Source organism: Cheilinus undulatus, linkage group 13 (genome assembly GCF_018320785.1).
Source record: "Cheilinus undulatus linkage group 13, ASM1832078v1, whole genome shotgun sequence".
NCBI classification, from domain to species: domain Eukaryota; kingdom Metazoa; phylum Chordata; class Actinopteri; order Labriformes; family Labridae; genus Cheilinus; species Cheilinus undulatus.
Window position 1 is genome coordinate 6,606,866 of NC_054877.1, and position 26,451 is coordinate 6,633,316.

At 39.8% G+C, this 26,451-nt stretch overlaps 1 protein-coding gene across 2 annotated transcripts in view; it reads right to left on the reverse strand.

Annotated features, from left to right (window-relative positions):
* Positions 1-14,422: 14,422 nt before the first annotated feature.
* LOC121519966 (enhancer of polycomb homolog 1-like) overlaps positions 14,423-26,451 on the reverse strand; it is a 49,224-nt gene continuing 37,195 nt past the window's right edge. For both annotated transcript variants that reach the window (XM_041803099.1, XM_041803098.1), the window contains 4 exons: positions 21,159-21,280; positions 20,931-21,069; positions 18,908-19,286; positions 14,423-16,114 (listed from right to left, as the gene is read on the reverse strand). In XM_041803099.1, the coding sequence (XP_041659033.1) occupies positions 16,042-16,114; positions 18,908-19,286; positions 20,931-21,069; positions 21,159-21,280 (713 nt within the window). In that variant the 3' untranslated portion in view covers positions 14,423-16,041. The remainder of the gene's footprint in view (positions 16,115-18,907; positions 19,287-20,930; positions 21,070-21,158; positions 21,281-26,451) is intronic.

Below are 26,451 nucleotides of genomic sequence, written 5' to 3' on the forward strand. Positions count from 1 at the left end.
TTCTAGGTGTCGCAGGCAGAAAAGGTTGAGAACCAGTCTTAAAGGAAGAACGTGGTGCACTGAGGAGGTTTGACCACTAGGTGGTGCCAGATAACAGCAATCACTGCAGAAAAGGAGAACACTGAGTTTGACTGCAGTTGAAAAGTCTTTCTCTCTCTCTCTCTCTCTCTCTCTCACACACACACGCACACCCCCGCACACACACACACACACTTGTTCTGAAAAAAAAAAAGGATTTTCCATGCTGTGTGTCTTACGCTGTTCGTCCACAGAGAAATAATTGAATCTGGAGGTTCTTTCATTCCTAAACAAAAGTGGGATTGTGTAATCCTCCAGGATTTACATTTTACAACCCAGAAGACAGTTTGGCTGCTGATGCTGCAGAGAATCTGCTGGTTTGATGCCCAGGAACAAAAAGTGAAAGCTCAGCCAAAATGCTGCTCACTTCACAGATATATAATTAAGAGCAGAGAGGAAAAATCTGCTGCCAAGAACAGACGAGATCAAATCTGATACAAGATGTACAAGCCGTGACATAAAACAGCATGAACCTAATTCGAGGGGAGAATTCATGCTTTTAATGCATTTTACACCAGAATATGCAATCATGTTAGGATTTTTTCAAACCACACTTCCCCTCTTGTGTTTGTCGCATAACATACGTATGTGATTAGCATCAGTATAAAGTCATTTAGCTTTGCTGCCACTGCAACAACATCCCAGATTAGTGGAGGAGGAAATAAAGGGGAATGTCATCCCACACCCCAGGCTCTTTACTTTTTATTTATCTACACTTTATTTCACCAGGAAAGCCTCTCTGATATTAAAAATATCTTTCTTAGGAGCATCCCTACTCAGAGTAACTAAGGTTTTTTTTTTAATAGTTTTTACAAAAATGAAGCTCTTTGGCTCAGATGAATCATCTATCTCAGGCTTTTAATAAATATGTTTATCTCTAAGTAGAATTAAACTGTGAAATAAGTTAATTTAGGATAAATAAGATTATCTCAAATATATAGTACACTTTATTTAAATGGTGCTTGTCGTCTCACAATTAGTGGAATGGGGATCGCCTGAGTGCAAAGAATGTGCCTCATGTGATTATAGTATAAAGGCGCCTGTGTCTGGAAGGTCTAATCATGGGTTAATCAGTATTCCTGGCTACCATTACACCATGAACAAAAGAACACTCCAAAGGTTATTGAGAAGTATAAGTCATTGGGTGGATACAAAAAAATCCAAGGCACTGAACATCCCCAAAGTTAAGTTAAACCCAACAGCAAGAAATGGAAGGAATATGTCACATGTGTGAATCTGCCTAGATCAGACCGTCCTCTCAAACTGAGTGACCCCACAAAAAGAAGACTAGTGAGAGAGGCCACCAAGACACCTATGACTACTCTGGAGGAGTTACAAGCTTCAGCAGCTGAGATGGGAGAGACTGCAGACAACAACTGCTGGCCGGGTTCTTCACCAGTCAAAGCTTTCTGGGAGAGTGACAAAGAGAAAGACACTGTTGAAGAAAACTCAGATTCACTCTGGACTAGAGTTCACCAAAAGCATGCAGGAGACTCCATGGTCAAGTTTAAGAAAGTTCTTTGGTCTGATGAGACCAAAATGGAGCTTTTAGGTCATCAGATAAGACGCCAAACACTGCACATCACCACAAACACACCATCCCCACTGTGAAACATGGTGGTGGCAGCATCATACTGTGGGGATGCTTCTTAGCAGCCAGGCCTGGAAGGCTTGTAAAGGAAGAGGGTAAAATGAATGTGGCGAATTAAAGGAAAATCCTGGAGGAAAATTGTATTCAGCCTGCAAGAGAACTGCAGCTTGGTGGAAGTTTTATTTTCCTGCAAGAACAATGACCTGAACAGTAAAGCGAAAGCCACACAGAAATGCCAGACCTCAATCCAAATGAGAATTTCTGGCTGGACTTGAAACGGTTTGTTCATGCCTCAACCCTGTGCATCCTGACAGAGCTTGAGCAGTTTAGCAACGAAGAATGGAGTAAAATTACAGAGTCCAGGTATGCAAGCCTGATCTGAGACCTATCCACAAAGACTCAGTGCTGTGATTGCAGCCAAAGGTGACTCTATTAAATACTGACTTGAAGGAGGTGAATATTTATGCCATCACTTAGTTCATCTGACTGGATTTGTGTTTCTTTTTTCATCATCATTCCTTAATCTTTGAGGTATGTTTTAAGCACTGAAATGTGTTAATTCATATATCTTTAACCTCTAAATTGAATGTTTTAAGGACTGAAGTTTAAGTTCTGAACTACATTTAAATATCAGTATCGCACAAAATTAATTTGTAAATATTTGCATGAATATCAGCAAAAATCCAATACTGTGCCTCCCTAGTTCAAAAATACTAAAATATGACTAAAAGTAAGAACATTTTGATCAAAAGACTGTTCTTTTTTTTTCAAAAGTTTTTTCTTGCCCCTATCCCAGATTTTCTGGATCATGTTGCAGGTATGAAGTTCAAGAATAAGTACACATTTCAAACAAACCAGCAGGCATTAAATATTTTGTCATGCTGTACTCGGTTGAATAAAGGAAATCAGTCTTCTGATTTTATGTCAATTTTAAATGGTGTCCCAACTTTTTTTTTGAAACTGTGGGTTTGTAGAATATATGGCAGCTTTGATTTTTGTATAATACTGTGTGGGGGAAAAAGTGCTTGCTGTGATTCATAAACATTTTTAGATGCATGCCCAGATCTTTCTCTACAACCCCAATTCCCAAAAAAAATGGGACGCTTTGTAAAGTAAACTAAAAATCAGAATGCAATGATTTCCAAATCTCATTAACTCATATTTTATTCACGATATAAGTTTAAAAAAACATATCAGATGGCGAAACTGAGACATTTTACCATTCCATGAAAAAGATTAGCTCTTTTGAATTTCATGGCAGCAATGCATATCAAAAAAGTAGGGACAGGGCCAAAAAAAGGCTGGAAAAGTAAGGCTTTGGGATGTATGTATGGAATAGTTGTTTTTATTCTTGGACCTCCTAAACTGCTAAAATTTCCTTCCAATAAAGAAGGGATCATTTTAAGTAAAAGGACTTCATCAAACAGCGTTTAAAAGATAGAAGTGATGTACGTAGAGGAGCTCAGGGGAGTGAAAGTCCAGATTAAATGAGGACAGGTTGACCTGCGATGACCTGCAGTAATCCCTCTGTAATTTAAAGTTATCAGCCTAAAAACGCTCTCTAACTCACAGGCTCACAGCTTGAATAAGCAAGCTCATGAATAAATAATAGATTAATTTCCCTCACACAGAGCCACGCTTCCTCTCCTCTCACTACTTAAATTAACAGACTGACATTAAAAAACCCTCCTTCTCTTCCTCTTCGTCTCTCACTCACTCACACAAACACTGAGAGGGACATAATGCAGTCGTGTAACCAATAATCCCTCGTTCATCCTGCCTCCCTCCGGGGAACACGGGGAATATTAGATGTACAGCCATGGAGCACGTGGGCGGCTGTGAAATCAGGATTCCCTTCACCACCCAGCTGCTTTTTTGTTTCTGCTGACACAATCACAAAGTCGTAATTGACTTCTGAGCCGCCTGTTTCTCTTTGGCTTGATTAAAGAAAGGACAGAAGGCGTAATGTTCCCTGTCTGTGGTTACATGCAGAGTGAAGATGCTCCTCTTTCAGTCTGACATGTTCCAGGTGTTCAGTGTCATCCCAGTCAGACCAGTCTGACATCAGACTATTTCTGCTCTGCAAATATATCTCTCATGTCTCTCCGCCCACCCCAGAGGAGAGGCCTCATTTCTTCTTACCTGTCACCTTTTATTCATAAAGCCTGCTTTCATCTCTGCCGTCTCCACTCCTCATTTCATCTCTTTCCTCAGAGTTACAGATGTTTTCATCACTCAGCGAGGAGCCCAGAAATTAACGTCTGCCACTTTTACATTTTTACAGAGTGTCTGGATGCTGCTCCCAACAATTCAGGCTTTAAAATAACCTAGACTGATGTTTAAAGATGCTCAGAGTGATTGGAACAGATCATTAGTAATAGATCTGGGTAAATGCTTCAAGTTGTTCATCACCTGTGGTTAATACTCTGGGGTTTAGTCGTGTGTCTTGGTGTAACATAGATCCAATTTAAAGCTGGAAGTTAGGACCAACTTAACATTTCACCCTCTGCACCAACTGGTCAGCCAACAGCCGTGGAAAGATCCCACAACTGTGTTATGAGTCCTGTTAGTTAAAAATATGAATCAGATGTTGAAATCTGCATTAAAACTGATGTCATGCCAAGGTAAGTGGCCGGTAACCTGACATGCTGGTGAGACGGTTTCACATATTCATGTTGTGTGATTAAAAAATAAATAAATAAATAAATAAGTGGGGATAAAGGGGAGAGCAAATAACAGTTGTTCATTTGTGCCTTCTTAGAAATCTAAAGCCCTTTTCTTAAAAGCAGAATCAAAATGATTTAAAGAATGGCTAAAAACGGGGGGGGGGGGGTCAAAATGGTCAAATGTGGGCAAAAATGGGCATAAAAAGTAGTAAAAAGTGGTTAACAGTGGCAACAATGTGAAGGTAAAGGTAAACAAGCAGACAAGTAGCAAAAATGGGTGGAAGAAAAAGTGGTGGAAGGATTAAAAAGAGGCAAAAAAGTCCTAAAAGTGGCAAAAAATGATGGAAAATGTGATGTGATGGGGGTTTGAAAGGAGCAAGTATGGGGTTAAAGTGGCAAAAATGTCTTAAAAGTGGCAGAAAATGATGGAAAAGGTGATGTAATGGGGGTTTGAAAGGAGCAGGAATGGAGTAAAAGTGGCAAAAAAATATGTTTTACGTAGCAAATTGGGTAACCAGAGGCATAAAAAATGGAAAGCAGCAAAAATGGGGTCATAGTGGTAAAAACAGACAGAAAAAGTCTCTGAAAATATTTCAAAAAGTTGCAAAAATGGTGGCAATGTGTTTTAAGTAGCAAACTGGGTTACCAGGAGGCAAAACAAGCAGGAGGAAAGTAGCAAAACTGGTTAAAAGTGGAGAAATTAATTTCAAATTTCAGTTCATCTGACCACAGAACAGTTTTCCATTTTGCCTCAGTCCATCCTAAATAAGCTTTGTCTCAGAGACGATTGTGGTGTTTCTAGATTTTGTTCACATATGTGTTCGCCTTTGCAGAAACAGTCCTGTGTCTTCAGGGTGGATTTTCCATCAATGATGCTCCAAATGGTTTCTGCTGGTGAGATGTCTGAACTGCAGGTAGGCCAGTTCAGCATCTGGACACCTCCACTGTGAAGCCATGCTGTTGTGAGAAGCGATTTGTGAAATAGGACGTTGTCTGCATGGGAGCATATGTTTCTCTTAAGCTTGATATGCTTTTCAGACACTAATGCAACCCCATACCATCAGAGATGCAGGTTTGTGATCTGTGCGCTGATAACAAGCTGGATGCTTGTCCATTTCATATTACTTTTGTCCCAGAGAAGGCGACTGCATCCCTGGATTGTGTTCACATATGGTTTCTTCTTTGCAGATACAGATACATTTAACTTACCCTTAACTTAAATTTGTGGATGGTCCAGTGAACTCTGTTGACAGACAATGATTTCTGGACGTGTTCCTGAGAACATGCAGTGATTTCCAGTACAGAATCATGCCTGTTTTATGCAGTGCCACCTGAGGGCTGGAAGATACAAGTGTCCAATACTGACCTTTGGATCTGTCCCTTGTGAGATTTCTCCAGATTCTCTGAATCTTTTGGTGATATTATGGAGTGTAGTTGGAGGGATATTCAAAGTTTTTGCAACTTTAAGTTTAAGAACATTTTTCTGAGATTGTTCCACGCTTTTTAGATGAGTATTTTGCAGATTAGTGAACCATCCATCTTTACTTCTGAGACTCTGCCTCTCTAAAATGCTCCTTTCATACCCAGTCATGTTACAGACCTGTTGCCTATTTGCCTGATTATATTTGCAAAACGCTCCTCTGCTAGCACTGCTAGCTTTAGCTGCCCTCTGCAAACCCATTTTCCATATTTTAGCTGCTGAAATTGTGTTGAATAATCAGTGCAAAAAGTGTTTTCTCAACTTACCTGAGTACACTCAACTATTATTTGTATTTGACTGGGTTTGAAATCAGACGCTTTGGAACATCCCTAGGTAAAGTGTACAAATCAAACCTCACTTTTCTTCTTTACAGCTATTTTCAGAGAGCAAACAAACTTTCTAGGATTCACTTCTGTCTACAAACTGTTTGAAGACCCAATGGCTCCAACAGATGGAGATTAACAAGGCGTAGTTATTGATGGTGGAGTTACGACATCTTCTAATAGTGTCTTTGGTGTCTGATTCGATCATAAAACCTGAAAGAACTTCAGAAAAGCAGGTAGAAAGACACAAATTTAATTCACCACCCAAAGCATAGCAGCTGTGTCTGAACATTCTCGACGTTATTGGACTCAGACGGCAGAGACGGATCCTCAGAGAACAAAGCACAGCGATATTTGGTCATTTAGATCAGACCTTAGTAGGAAACCTTCCTCATCCTCACATCCCCTCTGACTCATCAGCTTTAATGATCCTGTTGCTCCACGCCGCTCTTCATTAGGACTGGCTCTAATTGAAAGCTGTGGCTGTGGATGAAGATATGAAGGTGGCCGGCAGAGATAAAGTCAGTCTACATGAAGCCAGCAGCTCAGATAATGAGGCGGTCTCTTTGTGACTCCGCTCTCTTCAGCTCTTCAGAAAACGGCCTCACTCAAAGCTCCTGCATGGTCATCAAACGCTCATTTACAACAACATCCACGGGTGACAACTGTGAATACCAAATACAGGGTTATTAGACCAAAATATGAGGTTATTTTCGAGAAATGCCTTCTCAAGATTGTTTTGAGAAATTTTAATGATGAAAACTAGTCGATGAACCCCACGGAAAGACCCAAACTTAATCAAAGGCCCATCACAAAGAGTTTGACGGGGGTATCTCAACGTCTGGTTCACAAAAGACTTCAGTTAAGGCCTGATGAGCTTTGCAGTCGTTACACCAATTCACAGATCTGTTTAAAGCCGCCACATTTACACCCCTGCGATGTTCACTCTAACTCAGAAGCATGAAAGGGGGGTGAAGTGATCCCCCTCTGTGCCATCTTGGAGGAAGCAACAAAGGCGTAAAAGAGGTGAAAAAAGGATCAGTGGAGCCAGCAGGGGAGTGCAGGGCTGTGCTGCTTAATTTTCTGCAAAGCCGAAACGTACTGTGAACCGACTGACTGGGACACATAATGTCACACTGTTTTAATGTCAGCATGAGCGTCCGAGTGTTATTGAAGGTGAAGCTTCAATGACAGCACTTTCACAGAAATTCACTGTGAGAACACCTAAAGCAGTTTGCCATCAGGCAAAGGTAGCAGCCTGGGCCTGACGCTACAAGAGGTCTGACGGTAAAGTCAGAAGAGTTATGCATCAGATATAAGGTCTACCTCACTTTTATTGATAAATACATGTATTTTTAATGTGAATAAGGGGCCAAGAGTGTATTAAATATTTTCAAAGTACATTTTAGTATTCCCATGTAGTCCCTGGGGACAGCCCCTTGCCAGTACAGTGAGGTCCAACACCCTGAAAGTATGACTATGATTGTTTTCAAAAAGGCAAGACAAAGACTGGCTAATAATAGATCTTTGATGATAAAAACTCTGAGAAAAAGTTTAGTTTTCATCAAGGTGACTAAAAAGTTACAGCTGGACTGTTGGATGTTCAAAATCCACAATATTTCTCCTCTGTGTTTGGTCTGTCAAAACACAAGCAGAGATGAGGCGAGACAGCATTCAAGATGAAATGAAATGCGTGAAACGGTATCTGCCCCCTTTCTCACTCCTGTTTTTTTGGAAAACCTATCTGACCCTTTGAGAAAAAGTAATTTTCCCCTTGTTAAATCACGAGTTAACTGTGATCAACCACAGTTTTTGGAAAGCTGAATTCAACTTCACTGGCCACACCCAGGCCTGATTACCGCCAGATTTGTTGAATGAAGAAATCCCTTAAATAGAAGCTGTCAGACAAAGTGAGGTAGGCTACAAGATCTCAGAAAAACGCATCATGCCACAATTTAAAGAAATTCAAGAACAAATGAGAAACAAAGTGATTGAAATCTATCAGTCTGGAAAAGGTTACAAAGCCATTTCCAAGGCTTCAGGACTCCAGTAAACCACGGTCAGCCATTATCCACAAATGGAGAAAACTGAGAACAGTGGTGAACCTTCCCAGGAGTGACTGGCCAACCAAAATGACTCCAAGAGTGCAACGACGACTCATCCAGGAGGTCACAAAAGAACCCAGAACCACATTCAAAGACCTGCAGACCTCACTGGCCTCAGTTAAGGTCAGAGTTCATGACTCAACCATAAGAAAGACACTGGGCAAAAACGGCACCCATGAGAGAGTTCCAAGGCCAAAACCACTGCTGACAAATAAGAATACAAAGGCTCGTCTCAAATTTGTCAAAAACAGCTTGATGACCCCCAAGACTTTTGTAGAAATATTCTGTGGACTGACGAGACAAAAGCTGAACTTTCTGGAAGGTGTGCGGCCCGTTACATCTGGAGTAAAAATAACAGCATTTGATAAAAAGAACATCATGCCAACATTCAAACATGGTGGTGTCAGTGTGATGGTCTGGGGCTGCTTTGCTGCTTCAGGAGCTGGACCACTTGCTGTGATTGATAGAACCATGAATTCTGCTGTCTAGCAGAAAATCCTGAAGGTCAACATCCGGCAATCAGTTCATGCCCTCAAGCTCAAACCCTCTTGGGTTATGCAGCAGGACAACGACCCGAAACATACCAGCAAGTCCACCTCTGAATGGTTTAAGAAAAACAAAATGAAGGTTTTGGAGTGGCCAAGTCAAAGTCTGGACTTAAATCCACTTGAGATGCTGTGGTGTGACCTTAAACGGGCAGTTCATGCTGGAAAACCCTCCAATATGGCTGAGTTAAAACAATTCTGTGAAGAAGAGTGGGCCAACATTCCTCCACAGCGATGAGAAAGACTCATCAGCAGTTATCACAAATGCTTGATTTCAGTTACTGCTGCCAGGGTGGCACAACCAGTTATTATGTTCAGGGGGCAAATACTTTTATACACAGGGCCAGATAGATCTGGATTTCTTCCCCTTAATAAATAAAATAATCATTTACAAACTGCATTTTGTATTTACTTTGGTTGTCTTTTATGAGATATGAAATTGGTTTGACGATCCGAAACATTTAAGTGTGATAAATATGCAAAAAACTCAGGAATCAGAAAAGGGGCAAAAACTTTCCACGGCACTGTATATCAGTATTTTTGCCAGAGCTTGGCAAAGTGCCGTCACACCCCAGTCTGCTGCAGGGGCTTGTGGGGTGAGCCTCCATGATGTACGGTGACTGCTGTAGCCGCTGCCAAGAAGCATCCCCACAGCATGATGCTGCCACCATCCTGCTTCACAGTGAGGATGGTATCATTTTTGTCTCATCAGACAAAAGAACTTTCTTCCACTAAACTAAGGAGTCTCTCACATGCCTTTAGATGAACTCTTAATTAATGAGTTTTCTTCGACAGTGGCTTTCTCTTTGCCACTCTCGCATAAAGCTTTGTCTGGTGAAGAACCTGGACAACAGTTGTTGTCTGCAGAGTCCCTCCCATCTCAGCTGCTGAAGCTTGGAACTCCTCCAGCATACTCATGGGTGTTTTGGTGGTCTCTCTCACTAGTCTTCTTCTTGCACGCTCACTCAGTTTGTGAGGACGGCCTGATCTAGGCAGATTTACACATGTGCAATATTGCTTCCCTTTCTTGCTGTTGGATTTAACTTAACTCTGGGGATGTTCAGTGCCTTGGAGATTTTTCTATATCCATCCCCTGACATTTACTCTTCAATAACCTTTTCTCTGAGCAGCTTGGAGTGTTCTTTTGTCTCCATAGTGTGATTGTAGCCATGAAAACTGATTAAGTAGTGACTGGACCTTCCAGACACAGGTGTCTTTAAACTACAATCACATTCACTGAACTCAGATGATCCCCATTTCACTAATTGTGACCTCAGTGCCGACCATACCTGCACGACTTAGGGAATATCAGATAAATAAGTCCTTTATGCATAATTTCATCCTCCTTGTTTACTGACTAATAAATGTGCATATTATCATCATGAACAGATGAGAGTATAATATCCTGAGCTGGCTCTCCTCAGTTGCTGAGTTGCTCTGAAACCACTCGAGGTCAGGAAGTCAAATGCATCACAAGCTGTTTAATTCATCTTTATACTCAGACTCGGAGCATCTGGAGACATTAGAACGTGGGTGGTGAATAATAAATCCACTCCCACAGCTCATAATCCACCTAGGGTGACGGTGCCTTTCAACACGGTAAGTCAGGCTGCTTATAGGTGAGCAGGAAAGTTAATGTGTGAGAAGTTTAATGGATGCCTGGTGAAGTTGTTGTTATAAAAAAAATGAGAGAGTCTCAGATTAAAGCTGTAGTAAAAAGCAAACATGCTCTTTCTAAGGCTAAATTTCTCTCTGCAGATGTACGCTGACTTCTTGCCGTGCTGCAGAATTCAAACTCAGCCAGATTTATTACTTTCCAACATTTTAACACTAGTCTTGTGCTATCTTATTGCCCTTAGAAGCACATTTTCCAAGGAATACAAATCAGCTTTTCTCACATCTCTTAAAAACTGTTTGCATGTACAGTTTTGCTCTTTTTTCTATCTTTTTTAGAAACAAGCAATTACAGAGAGAGATGTGAATGTGATGGAGTCAGACGCAGGGTAAACACAGCCTCTCTCTGGGAGTCGGCCTCCTCTCTGCTCATTTATTTTCCAGCTCTTATCGACTTTCCTCTTCTCCTCCACTTAGAGGTAGAATTTACATTTAAATGTCATCCCTTATCCGACCCAATTTGTGTTCAGTTCACTGAATAAAGAAGCGAAGGTAAACAGCTGCAGTGTGTCTGAGCGGACTTTTTTAAAAGCTGAGAAAATCCAGAGAACGTTTATGTTTTTAAAACTTTGATTTAATTAGCAGAAATGTTAGACCGCAATGCAGCAGTGTGCAGCGAGGAGATTCTGTGTCTACTTCAGTGCTTTTGTTTACTTCTGGACAAACTCCATGTTGGAAAAACACACACAGATAAAAGAAAAGCAGTGAAAAACACAGAGAAAGACTGAGCTCATGACCTGCATTCACTACACCTACACAAGCTGAGCATGTGAAGTACGTCTGCACGGCTTTAAACACAAAGAAAATGTTCCTTACCACTTTACACGAACATTCAAGTGGATCTTATTCATAGTCGATGAATAAAAGGGTAGATGTGGGCTCACCACTCAAAGATAGGACCATGAATTCATGACTCATAACAGAAACGTTGTTCAGCAATAACGGGGATTTTCTTTGCAAGTATTTTTAAATGATACGCTTTGGAAATGTGTCTTTTTGATTGGCTCCAGCACTCTGCAACCCCTGACAGGACGAGCAGTGTAGAAAATAGATGGATGGATATCCTGTTGTGTAAAATAACAATAAATTTACAATCCAGTTAACTGATCTTATGTTCACAGATCAGGCTCAGAGAGAGGTCATGAACAAAATATTATTGGGTTCTGTTAGAATTATTCATTAGTGCCACTTTTTAACCCCTTTTCACCACATTTTCTGCCTACTTTTACTACCCCTTTGTAGTATTGTAGTACTTGAGCACAGTCTCAAGACCTCATTTTGAATGTCTTGGTCTTGTCTCGGACTGGCCGGACTCTGGATTTCCATCAAGACCAGTCGAGACCAGCACTGATCTGCTATTCTTTGACTTCTTTAGTGTGATAGTAAGGAGATGCACTTGCTAAAACAAATATCTACACCTGCAGAAACTCAGACATCAGTCCATCTTATTTCTAGTCTGAAATACCTCTGAACACTTACTTTAGGCCTCATTCACCTGACAGATCTAGATAAACATCTCATTTTCAGATGTTTAAAATAATTCCGGACTTATCAGTGGCTTTTAAATACATACATGGATTTATTTTTTAGAAGTTAGTTAAACAAATTTGCTAAGATGAACATGAGTACAACACTACTCTTTTGCCACTCTTGCACCATATTGTCAGATTTAACCTATTTTTGCTGTTTTACTATGTTTTATACCACTTATATTTGGCACTTTGATCCTACTCCTGCTGTATTTAGCACATGTTGACACATTATGCACATATTGACCACTTTTTGGAAAATGCATCCCATTTTGCCGTTTTAAACCCATTTTTACAAGTTGTTGCCCATATTTAACACTGTTTGGCCACCTAATGCTCATTGTTGCCTATATTTTGGTACATGACGTTTATATTTGCTACCATTTTGCCATTGAATTCCCATATTTGCCACAGTTCTGCCAGTTAATTACCATATTCGCTACAATTTTGCCAGTTAATTCCTATTTTTAACACTTAATGGCCATATTTGCTACAGTTTTGCCAGTTCATGCCCATATTTGCTACGGTTTTGCCAATTAATTCCCATATTTGCTATTATTTTGCCAGTTAAGGCACATATTTGCTACAGTATTGCCAGTTAATGCCCCTTTACTACAGTTTTGCCAATTAATTCAAATATTTGCAACCTTTTTGCCAGTTAATTACTATTTTTTACACTTAATTCCCATGTTCACTACAATTTTGCCAGTTAATGTTCATATTTGCTAGTGTTGCCAGTTAAGTCCTGTTTTTAACACTTCATTTCCATATTTGCTACCATTTTGCCAATTAATGCCCATATTTGCTACAGTTTTGAAAATTATTGCCCATTTTTAAGTCTTAATTCCCATATTTGCTACAGTTTTGCCAGTTAATTCCCATTTTTTACACTGAATTCCCATGTTTGCTATAGTTTTGCCAGTTAAGGCACATATTTGCTACCATTTTGCCAGTTAAGTCCCATATTTGCTACAGTTTTTGCCAGTTAATTCCCATATTTGCTACAGTTTTTGCCAGTTAATTCCCATATTTGCTACAGTTTTGCCAGTTAATTCCCATATTTGCTACAGTTTTGCCAGTTAATTCCCATATTTGCTACAGTTTTGCCAGTTAATTCCCATATTTGCTACAGTTTTGAAAGTTAACTCTTTTGGAAACATTGCACTATAATCTGTTCCTCAGTAAATCTGCACATTTGTACAGTTTCTGCCTTTTTGCACCTTTGTACAAACGCTTTGTGATGTGTATATTTTACTTGTTACTGTTACTTGTTCTGCAGTAAACACCAAGTCAAATTCCTTGTATGTGAAAATGTATGTTTGTGAAAATATACTTGTCAATAAAACAAGATTCTGATTCTTAACGCATATATTTACAACTGTTTTTCCATTTAATGCCCATTTTTGGAGCAGTTTTGCTATTTAACTACTATAATTGTGGCTGTTTGCCAGTTAATATCTGTATTTGCCTATTTTGACCCATGTTTTGCCATTAAATTCCCACATCTGGGGCTGCATGGCGGTGCAGGGGGTTAGCACTGTTGCCTCACAGCAAGAAGGTTGCTGGTTCACTTCCTGGTCAGGGCCTTTCTGTGTGAAGTTTGCATGTTCTCTTCGGGTGCTCTGGCTTCCTCCCACCACCATGCTTTGCTCTTTTTAACCACTGTTTTGCCACTTTACACCAATATTTTTTGCCATTTGGCCAGTTAATTCTCACATTTGTGACTGTTTCACCACTTATGCCCATTTTTGCCACAACATCCATATCTGCGCATGTTTTGCCAAAAAACATATTTGCTACCGTTTGCCACCTAATTCCCATATTTGCCCATGTTTTACTACTTAATGTCCTTTTTTTTTACCACTGTTCTGCCATTTGTAACCCATTTTGCCGCTTTTCACCATTTTCTTTGCCACTTTAACTCTTTTTTGCCCATGTATTGCCACCTACCATCCACTTTTGGCCCCATCATCTAACTTTTGCCATTTCTAACCCTTTTTTTTTTTTAACCACTTTTAGTCATTTTGCTACGTTTCATCCATTTATGCCACGTCTTTTTTGTACTGTTTACAATTATTAAAGTTTCTCACTGAAGTTGTCTCAGTTTTTCTGCTCTATTGTCTGGAATTCCTACATCTGTGCACATCATGGCTATGAAGTCTGACTTTCCCGTTTACTTCAGTGTGTCTACCTGCATGAATGTTTGCCAGCAGGTTTAATGGGGTGAACTTACAATATACTCAGGTGTGTGCATGTATGATGATGATGACAGCTGCTCTTACTGTAATGGAAGCATGTTAGAATAAAGGAAGCAGCCATAAGACTTTACCGTGAATGCTCATGTTTCTTTGACGGCAGAATAAATCCACATTTCCATCAAAACCATGAAAGACAAAGACGACAAAGAACGAGACATGCTGGTCGAAACACATAATGCCCTGGATTTTTATTTCATTTTGTGACAATTCAAGAGGATTGGTAGAATTTTCCCGTGTTTGTGTATGCGTGTCTGTGTATGTGTGGTGGAAGGGTCTACAAAAACAAAACAAAAACTCATGAATCAACTGGGCCATTGGAATGGGCATTGGGATTGTGGTACAGACAAAGAAAAACTACAAGTAGCCTTGTTCAGTACCAAACTCTTCACAGAAGAGAGCGAATGATTTTTTTTAAGGTTTTTGTCTTTTTTCCCAAATGAAGGCACCCGATAACTTGTGGTTCATGGCCTTACAGCCTTCAGGAGAGTTTTAAAAGTAGAGAAAACTGTCTGTTTTTTGTCTTTTTTTAAATACATACATGTTTTTTTTATTATGTAGAAGCTGGAATGATAATAAATGTCAGTTACTGCATTATTTTTTTTACTCCCTTAGTTTTTTTTTCTTTAGATCAACAAGTAACAAAAGAATGAACTCTTTCGTGAGGAAATTTAAAATAAAAAAGTGGGAAATACAAAAATATTCCTTTTAAAAAAATGACAATGTGAGGAGGGGGATTATCTTTCAGAGAAAACAAAAGGAAATAAAGCCGTCTGGTGCAGACCAGGGACCGAAATCATACAAAAGCAGCATCAATCAATAAAAAAAGAAGAAATTATATAGTGCTTAGATAAATCAGAAGCAGCAAAGTCTTCTGGGAAAGAGTCTTCATCCCATTGTTTTGTTACTTGTCTCAGGAATAATATACGTATGGAAGAGCTTTGTGGAAACTGATTAACCCACTGACAAACTGATGCCTACAACAAACAAATCCACACCCGTCGTCTTCCTCTACTTCCTGCGCCTGATTCTGATGAATGCACGTCTCCATGGATTCAAAATGACACATGGGAACATTGAGGGGGAACGCCCGACGAAGACGGGCGAGCTCCCAGCCATGTTCACAACATCCAAAAAAATACATTTCTGTTTTTAACTCTAGCTAAACACTGACTACAGCACGGGGAGCCGGTGAGGGGTACAGTGTATTAAAAATAAAAAAATAAAAATGAACGGACAAAAAAAAAGAAAGAAAAAGTCCTTTGTAAACACGGCACAATAAATAGATCGAACAGCAGGTTCTGCACCATGCATGTGATGACATACACTGTTCTGTGGTACAACTCTCACACCTCATACTCGCACCAGTTGCAGTTTGTCGTTTTCTCTTTTTAATTTTGATTTTCTTTTTTAATATCTCGAGTGCAAAACATCACAAATGAACAATTCTGTATTCAAGTAATGTTATATACAAGAACAGGGAGGTCTGGGGGAGGGGGGTATTACAAATATGCAGTACTGTACATATAATTGCCATATTAAGAATTTACAGACGATCTCTTATTAACAGTAACAAATAGGGAAATGGGGGAGAGAAAAAAAAGTTTTTTGTACGAGACGAGCATTGCAGTTAAGTCCCAAACAGTTATCATGGAAACCCAGCCTTGCCGTGCTCATTCCGCCACCATTTTCTTTCACGACTAAACGATGCATAGCACCTAAAAAAAACAAAAAACAAAAACAAAAATAACGACAAAGGAGTTGTGTGTCCTCCGAGCTGCGAGCGAGCGGGAGGCTACGTAACCTCCATGGCCATTGTGTTCTCTGATAGACTGTTCAGTGCTGGCTTGTCTTGATCGTGATTCTCCCTGTGGACGAAAACAGAAGAAAAAAAAAAAAAACAACAATCAGAAGGAGAAGAAGGCAACAGTTACAAGAGAATCATGAATCAACAAATGAGCCTTTTTCCACAGCAGGAACTTAAACATGTAAGCTTGGAAGCCTCAGAGTGGAACTTTCACCATTTTTGCTACTTCATTTTTCCCACTGGGACAAATCCTCGGACACTTCAGGTACACTCTGTGGGAGAATATTGCATGTTTATACCTTTAAGACCTATTTCTATATAAGTGGGTTTTGGATGATTGTTAAGGCACATGCGGACAGGGAATGGGACAAAAAATTGTTTTTGTTTTGGTTCTTTTAACTCCACATGGAGAAGTTGGTGGATGAAGAAGGTTTTAAAGCTGAGAAGTGATGCAGGAAATGTCTAATGACCTGAGTGACATAACCTGGCAGCAGCGGGCTGCAGCAGATGCGGTGATCCCATCCTTAATTTGTTTTTAGTGTAATCTTGAAACAAACGGACTGGTCTGATTTTAGATCTTATCCTGAGGACACAGTTTGGGGGGAAATAGCCAACTAATGCTACATTTGTCTTAAGCAGTTAATGTTACAGTAAGATCTTTCTACAGGCTAATAAGACTGTTCAACAGCCATGTTTGTATTAGAGATTAACCAGCTAAATCTGGTTCAAGTCTGATCTCTTGGTAGTCAGCATTAGAAGAAGTCAGTCTGACTAATTCTTATTTATTTATTTATTTTTTGTATCAGCTATTGTCTAAAATCCTGGCCAAACGCTCGATCTAAACTGTGAAACTGCTGCCCATCACTGGTAGCTGCTGTAGCTGTTTTAATGACTATTGCCACACTGCCATAATGCTCTTTAATCAAACTGGACTGATAGCCTCTATAGCATTTACCAGGAACAGTGTGGTTTAGCACCTTTGATTCAGAAAATGGGATGAAGTCGTCCAGAGCAGTGTTAGCTTGACAGCTATTTTTAATTTCAGTCTCAGTCTTTAGATAAAGTGCCTTCTTAGTTTTAGTCACACTTAACATGTATAATTCTAGTCTAGTTTCAGCCGACAACAACAAAAAAATGCACAGTTTATTCTACTTTAAGTCCATAACAAGTCCCCCTTACTTTTAGCCCAAACATTTAGAATCTTTCCTAATCTGGCACAAATCAGATTGTCGTTCTCATGGAAAAAAAAAACTGTCAATGAACATTTTTAGTCAAAGTTTTAGTCGATGAAATCAACACTGGTCCAGAGGCTGTGCAAGTTGAAGACTGGCGATGCTAGCATTGCTAGTGTTAGCCACATTCTGCAGACCAACATCCCAACACTGCAAAGTGAAGCTGGTTTACATAATGTGCCTACTAAGCTTTAGGCTTGTTGGCTAAAAACAGCTTTAACTTGTGTTGCTCGAATGTGAAATTTTTCACACAGGAGCATCATAGTTTTTAAAAGTCATTTTAATTCATGCAATGATTTTTTTTCCTCCACACAGCAAAAGTGTTTTAAAATTGGCTTTATGAACTGTTCTTAATTTTAAGTAATCTATATATTTTATTTTTTTAGTCATTATTGTCTGCTCAACACAACAGCAGTCAAATGAGTTCTAACATGACCTGGACCATAACTATGAGCATCCTCAGAGGATGAAATGGAGCCTTTTTATCTGCTATTTTTATCCTAGTAAAGTGTAATTTTCTTTAAAAAAAAATCCTTCCATCTCTTAATGTTGAAATGTATAACTCCGTGTGGATATATAAGATACATTATCAGGAATTTCAGAACTTTTCAGCACACAACCCCAAAAATAACCACGCCAGACTGGGGAACCCCACTGTTGCTGGAGATAGTGAACAATTAAGACTAGCCATACGCCAACTTGTATTTTTTTATATAAATGCATATATGATATTGTATTTGGAAGGCATCTAAGTACCACAACCCCTTCTCAGTGCCTCACAACCACCTGTGAGGTCCTGACCCCCACTTTGGGATTCAGAAGTCGAACTTTAAAAACAAAACTTAGAAAAAACCCTCAAAGGCTTAGAGGCCAAACTTTTGATTAATTGCAAATCAGCCTAGGCCATGTTGTACGGTATTGACAGTTTAGTGCACATGCTTTCTCTCCCTTTTTGTGCAGCTTTTAAAGTGTATGCAACACCCCGACGTTTCTGCCTGCAATCCTGAATGGTTTCTTGCAGTCGCATTTCTCAGAGCCAAAATTTACTTCCAAGAAGTTGTCCCCACAGCTTACAGAACAATGGAAAACAACAGAACAAATGAGCCACATTAAATTTCCATTAGTTCCTGAAGTGGAAAAAGGCTTTAATTGTCACTTGCTGTGCGTTCTTTTATAATACAGCCATGGTACAAAACTTAAAATGGGCCCTGAAGAAATCAATGTTTAAATGGCTGCAGTTAAAGGAGGCATTTTTCTCTGCAACAAATGAAAACATCAATACACAATAAAACTGCCGGTTTTATAAGAAATTGCATTCTGATAAAAAACAATAAGTGAAAGATATCTTACATCAACAAGGACTGAAAAACTTCTATAAAAAGCCTTTAAAGTTTTCGTTTCTTTGGAGTTTACAAAAAAAAAAAAAACACTTTTCAGTGGAATGGTTAGGAAGAAAATGCTCCATTAAAGTTTCTCTAAGTTCTGCTGAAATCAGGAGAAAATTTCTCCTCCTTAAATCATCTTCTCCTGCATCACACTGATATTCTTTATTCTTTATCTTCCAGTGTTGCATATAAAAGGAGCATCTTCCCACTGATGATGCTGTGTGTCATTTCTCTTACCTGGGCACTATGTCCAGCGGTGAGGCTGTGGCCGTAGTGACCTTAGGTTTCTGACAGTTGGCGGTGGCGGCGGCTGCGTGGGCGAGCTTTAAGGCGGATGTCGGCATGGTGGCGCTCAGCGTCCGAGGGGCGTGGACGCGCTTTCCGGTAGGAACGCCCAAACGGAGGCTGTTGTTGTTTCCCAGCAGGACCTGAGTGGTGGCGGTAGTGGTAGTGGTGTTGGCGGGGTGAGCGGTGCCGTTGTTGTTACTGGTGGCGGAGGAGGAGCTGGTGGTGGTGCAGGGGTGGAGCAGGGCCGGTGTTGGGGTCGTGGTGGGAGGGGCCGGGGCGGCAGGGGAAGGGGACGCTGTGCTCGAGAGGTGCAAGCCCTTGTAGACACCTGGGGTGGGTGGGGGGTGGGGTGAATGACAAAGGTGGGAGTAAGGATTAAGAGAATAGATTATCAGATGTTTGTAAAAACAACTCTCTTCCTTCTGCACCCTCTAGGTTTATATTTACAGTTCTGTCCACTAATGCATGTCAGAGCAGATGTGTCAACAGGACTATCACTACAAATTCAGCAAATGCTTTGGTACCGTCTGTGTGCTTCTTTTTTAGTGCTAAACATAATGTTTAAAATACTAAAATACATTCAATGATTTTCAGGACAAAACCTGATCAATTAAGTCTCTAATCAAAGATCAGACCATCGACACTCATGAGACCATGACTGATTAAAAGCTGAACTTTCAAGTATGGCTCCCCTGATCTAGAAGTCGTAGGGTTCTGGACTCAACTAAAAAATAGATGTTTTTTTTTTCCCAGTGCAGTGTGTCTGAGTACATGCCAAAAAAAAAAAAAGTGATTTCTAAGAGGCACCATTAACTCAATACAGATACTGATAATGATACTTATAGATGTAGTTCAGAATTAAAACTTCAGTCATTAATACACTTGTTAAGTCTAAAGATGAACAAAGAAATAAACTTAAGTCTGTAGAAGTTGCTTAAAAGTTTAAGGAATGAGGATGAACAAAGAAAAAAACTGGAGCTGATGTAGATCTGCTGGTCCAGCCAAAAAGGCCACAAACTTATTCATGCAATCAGCTGATATTAACAGGCTGATATTCACAGCTGAAATATTGGTTGCAAACATCAGTAGAGATTTTCATCCCTCGCAAATACAGATAAATCTGGCATTGTGCATCCTTGATCATGTTCGATGTTTTAGTAGCTTTTGAAAATCTTTCTCCCACATGAATGTGGTTTCATGTTACATCTGTTTTTGTTAACAGTCATAACAGATGCCACTGTCCTGGTGCAAATGAATCTGAATCCTGCACCCCAATTTGAAAATCTTTAAATGCAAACAATCAGTAAGAATCAGGCACTGGGCGTGTGTGCAAAGTTTGAAAGAAACAACTGTTAAACCATGTAAAGAATTTAATATCCGCTGCATGGATGAGGTCATGTAGGATTCATTCCTTTCCTCCTGAATCACAAAGAAGCTGAGCATGAGCACAGAACTCTAACAATGATTATCACACTCTTAAGTTTTGAGTTTTATCAGTGCAGGACAGATCCTTTCGCTGCACCATTTTACATCTGCAGAATTATCTCCATGAGAATTTCCATTTTGTCACTTTTCTCAGTTATCTCTTAAATCCTTCAGCGTGAAACGGCATCAGCTGTTGGGGTTTTAGCTCTGCAGGGTTTTGTTCGCTCTGCTTTGTGCCGTTATCTCCTCTTTCACTCAACTCCATTATGGGTTTTTAGGACTGTAATTACTTTAGCCTCATTGTTTGCTTTGTCTGCTCTGTGTCACCAGATTGCAACACTTTAGGAAAGTGCACTTTTAAATTTAAAGTGCTTCAGTTTTTAGAACTTTGAGGTTGCATTTATATACATGACAGAGGTACACAAAGGGAATCACATTAAAAGAATCTGTCCAAATGTTAACATCTTATTAAATTAAATTATAAGGACAATTAGTCAAACGATCATTAATAACAGATCCAGAAGTTGTTTGTGGAGCGCCGTCATACCTGAGGGGGAGAGGACGCCATTGACTCCGCCTCCCAGGGCCAGCTCCTCCTTGGTTTTCAGAGCCAGCAGTTGATCGGCGGTGACGAGGGCCGTGGCGGCGAACTGAGCGCTGGCCTGGTCCAACGTATTCGCCATACCCTGTAGGGTGGAGGAGACGACAGTTAAAGTCACTGCTGACCTTAAAAGAAGAATTAAAGGTTATCAGGCTGGGCGCTTTGGATACTGACGTGTGTGCTGTTTGCAGTGGTGGTGCTGTTGGCTTGCTGTTGCTGCTGGATCTGCTCCAGCTGGTGTTTCTGCATCAGAGCCAGCTGCTCCTGATGCTGCTGGTACTGTTCGGCTGTGAAAGCTGACATGGAGAGAAGCTCTGGTTAATCACCAGGAAACAGATTTATACGGCTATTTACATGTGTATAACAGAGCTGTGGTAGATAAAGAGATGACTACTAACTTTATCATTTCCACAATAGTTAGACCCCTTTGAGTGATATTGAAGCAAAGTCAAAAACTCTAACTCTAGCCTCTGAACTCTGAATATACCATAAAATCCAGAATTTTAGACAGCAATTTTTAAAATCCTTTTTCATCTACAAAGTTGGCTGCATCTGCTTTACCGATGCGACCAACGTATCAGTAGAAAGTTCTGCGACATGCAGCATCATGACCGCAAGCTAAGCCCCTAACATCAAACTCTGCACAAGATCTAATGCCATTGAAAATTCACCTCCATTCATGAGATTAATGCAAGCGGCAGCTCCTTAGCTCACAACATGCTAGGATACAGAATAATGCAGACCAGTCTGGCAGTAGTTAGCCCAACTTTTTAACAGCTTTTCTCCCTTATTAAGTCATAACACTGCGTTTAAAGAAAGCCTGTGATACTTGTGTGGCTTTTAATCCAGATTTGAGGGTATTTGGGATGTTGACATACAAAAACACATCTATTTAAGAATGTAAATTTGGGGTGTGGAAAAAAAAAGGATTTGTATCATTTTAAATATCAATTAATTAAAAACCTGTGACAAAACTGGTAAAATAAGTTTTCTACTACTGCCCAAATCCAAGAAGTTGCCTGAAGGTTGACTTTGTTTGCATGGACTTTTTCAGCAAACTAACCCTTAACCCTCAAACATGCTGAAAAACAGGGATGGATGGCAAATGCCAATTTATTCATTCAGGACCAATCGTATAGGTTGATGACATGTACGTGTCTCAATAAGTAGTTAAAGGGTGAAGTATGTGGCTGCAGCTATTTTAAGCTCTTATTGTTACACAGCTCAGCCACACCTGCAGCTACCTTCAAATGTTTCCTGACGACATAATCAGCGCCATGAGAAACTATGAGATCAGTGGCTTTAAGTACAAATCTAAAATATACAAGCATACTTCATTTCTTTTCTTTCTCCTTATCCTATAACGTTTTCTAGTTTATTTTCCCCTGCCTGTTACCGTCAAAGCCAAATCAGCTTGGTGGCTTTGCTTATTTGAAATTCATGCAGTTCTGACCAGTAGAACCAGCAGTTAAGGAATCAAAACTAACTGCAAAATTTAGAGATCAAAAATAGTTTCCCCTCAGCAGATAAAAAAAAAGATTCAACAATCTCCTTTGTCCTCATCATGCTGGAGTGATAACAGTGGTATACACTACATCTGATACAACAGTGTAATCAAGTCTCAAGTCTGCAAATGAGCAAGAAATATGCCGATTTTCTGGCTCTGCAATCATCAGATTTGCTGCTTTTTTATTCCTTACTTTTCTTTAGGTTGCATAGCTGCTGTAGCCAATGCTGCAATCAATACAATTTTTCACAGCTGAAAGCCTTTTGTTGCTTGACTGAAGCTTAGGACTGAAATGGTCTCTGAATGAAACAAACCCTGAATAATATCACTTTAGAAGTTTTAAGTAACATATTGCATTTGTCAAACACCCTCATCTACCCTATGATAAGCATTCTAAAGGGCACCAATGATTTTCTATCATAATCTTAACAGTGAGCACCAAGGATGAAAATACACCACCAAACTCTTGAGTCTGGGGTTGCCACAATCTCTGATTTTTAAACTATGATATAAGTCTGTAAACATAAGATGCCTGTTTGACACCTTGGCAATAAAAACAGAAGCCCTAGCCACCCAAATGCCTGTACCTCCCTCTTTTTATGACTAAAAATAGCAGGTGAACTCCTGCACGTGGTCTCAATTGTGCATAAACATTGGCATGGTTTCTGCACAGTATACTATCCATCTTTACAATGATGGATAGTATCAAACATTTTGACGCCACTTGCAAAACCACCGTTTTTAGACCAATATTATGACTGATTAAATAGAAGCAATCTTATAAATCTAATCAGCATCTTGCAGGAAAGATAAGTAATATCCCCCAAAATTTCCAATCATTTTCTCCCTTAGTTAACAGACAAGTTCGGTACAACAAAGACAAAAAAATACCACTAATCCTGGACTGTGTGCAGATAACAGTCAGGTCTGAGTATAAAACAGCATTATTGTCAGACACCCGGTTTCTACTGAGCAAGTCTGAGTTTACCTGCATTCTAATTTTCATCTGTTATTTCTCCTGTGAATAATGTGGTCTCAAGTCTTTTTTATATTGGTTTTCTATTGATTATGAACTTCTATTCCCACATTCAAGTTATTATGTGGCTTTGTAGCTCAGTACAATATTGATCTCATTCCCTGAGAGCCTTTTAGTTTTCTACTTCACATGATCCAGAGCTCCTCGTCACTCTGCATTTAAGAGTCGCAGCTTGCTCTGCGTGTACTGCCTCTATCTGGGAACAGGCTTCATGAACGTTTCATGCAAACTGACGCCGACTATTTTAATCAACATCTGCACCTTAAAATTGCGTAATCCACAGCAGGGATAACCCCTGAGTTTGTTAAAATGTGTAGTTTTTTCATCTGTGCTCCTCATTTTCTTTGGTTCCTCATGGCCAGTTCAGGTTCTTTACAAAATAAATCATCAGGCAGTTATTTTTCATGTGCATCAGCACAAGCAAATGCCTGTAAACTGCTTGTAGCAACATCAAGACACAACCCGCCCCACTGCCCCGGCATTAATGCCAACAGGGACCTGTGGCTTTTAGTTTGTATTCAGCGCTCCACGACTCCGTCTCCACATACCCGAAACAAATCCTGTGCATCTCATGAATTTATTTATCGACCTCCGATTTAATTGACGCCTAGTGGACCGGGCGGGGTGGGAGGAGGAGGTGAAGCTACGTGAATGCAAAGTAACAAGTCTGGAAACCTGATGAAAACAATGAAACTTTCACATGGCTAATGGAGGAAGGGGCAGACGTGGGTCCTGTTATTAAAAGACCCACAGCAGTGAACGACATACTCAGCATTTCAAACAGCCAAAAAGAAAATATGGGAGTAAATGTCGAGGTAAACTAGAGGCGATCTAACAACAGTGTGTGCCCTATATGGTGGTCCATCTTAAGGCTGAACTGTCACATTTATAGTTAAAAATACTGATTGTGATTTAAAAATGTGAGAAATGTCTTGATGCTAGACCAGATGAGAACCACTGCTTTAACTGTTATGATCAAATCAAACATAAAAATATATATTTGTTGGATTCATGCTTGCATTTAGATATACCAGTAGTGTCTGCAAACACAGCCTGCCCGCAGAAGTTTCACTTTCATGTGAAAGCCAGACAGGTTTGAGTAGCTCACTACAAACATTAAAGTTAAGCACAACATCTTAGCAGTTATGCTGCCATACCAACAAGCAGATCATTAACAGAACTTTAGGTTTGTACTGCCAGGTCACGCAGCAACATTTCTGTGGAGGTCCACTGCACAGAAATGTATAAACCAGGCTTAAGCCAGAGGCTTCTAATGTCACAGGAAGTCTTTGGCTCTACTGATAGAGAAGGACAGCAGATAGTTGAGAACGGGTCTGAGAGAACTGGGGAGGGGCATGTGGGAAAGTAGCCACAGGCCGTACTTTAACCTGTGCAGCCCACACGGGTCACGACTTAACTGCTATGCCATCTGCACCTCACTTTCTTTGGTAAAGCACTCTCACTAGGGACGTACGATTTTGGATTTTTGCCATTATCTGATATGCCGATATTTACAGATTCATTTTAGCCGATACTGATATTTAATTATGCTTTTTAGACAAGAAATTTAAGTCCTTTTGGACACACTTTAAGGTTTGAGGATGACCAAGCAAAAAACATTTGTCCTTAAAAAACATTTTAAAGTTTAAAGAATAAGGATGAATAAAGACAAAGACCTCAACTGACATAGGTCTGTTGGTTTGGCCTCCACTAATTCTTTAGTATATATTGACAAAAATTACAGTTGATATATACTGAAATACACAGGCAAAATATCTGATGTAAATATCAGCAGAAATTTTGATATCTGCTGATACCAATGCCAGACCGATAAGAAGCATCCCTAACTCTCATAATACCAAAGTTTCCTCTCATGTTTGTCCCACAGGTCACATCTTCTGCCTTTTAAATCAGCTGTTAGGTGTGTTTAAGGCCAGTATTAACATGACACAATAACAGATGAACATCAGCTACTGACATTGGTTCATGCTAGGGATGCACAAGTGCATCGGTTAAACATTGGTGCCAGCCAATGTCAGACCTGTTTGCAAACATCAGTCATCGGCAAAATCATGTGGGCCAAACAGAAATCAGCGATCGATGTCTATCTGCTGTGCCCAATCAATTTTATGCAGGTGTCTGGTATATCTAGCTCCTGAATCAAATCAGACATTTAATACAAGGCAGAAAAAGTGGCCTGTTGGACAAATGGATCCGTTTTCATGGGCAACTATGAGAGAAAATGTTGATATATTAGGAGTCTAATAACAAAAACTATATCAGCTAATTTGTTATTTAACATCTGTACCAGGCCTAATTTTCACAATTCGTGCATCTTTAGCTCATGCCCATATTAACTACTGATTACACCCTTACTTTGCATATGTATCATCTCTATTGTTCAGTACTATGCCTATGTACATAATGCTTTATTTCTTTGGTACTCTGTTTTGTTAGAGTAATTTTATTTAATTTCTTACCTTATTTATATACCCGTTATATTACTTTCTATGGCTATCTGTAATCCTGACATAATTCTTGTTTTCAAAATGGAGGCACATGTGAGCAAAGAGCACCCGGAGGAGAGAAATAGCAAACAATCACATGCCATGTCTGCTTGAAAGCATTTTTTCAGCTGATTGATGCAGCTGTAACCCACCAGTCTCTATTTCTATATCTGGTGGTTCAGAAATAAACTGTTCTTTTCAAACAGCACAACCAGCAGTGGCTTGTTGTCATGTTTGCATGCATTCAGTTTTTTAAGGATGGACTTCAAAACTTATTCCCCTAGCCATAATATAATGCCAGTGCAGAAGAGCCACTCTAACAAACAGATTTCACTCATGAAGAAGTCTTTAGATTGTGGTTTATACTCAAGTTTAAGGATATTTATTTCAAAAACAGAATCAAAGCAGAGCAAAAGT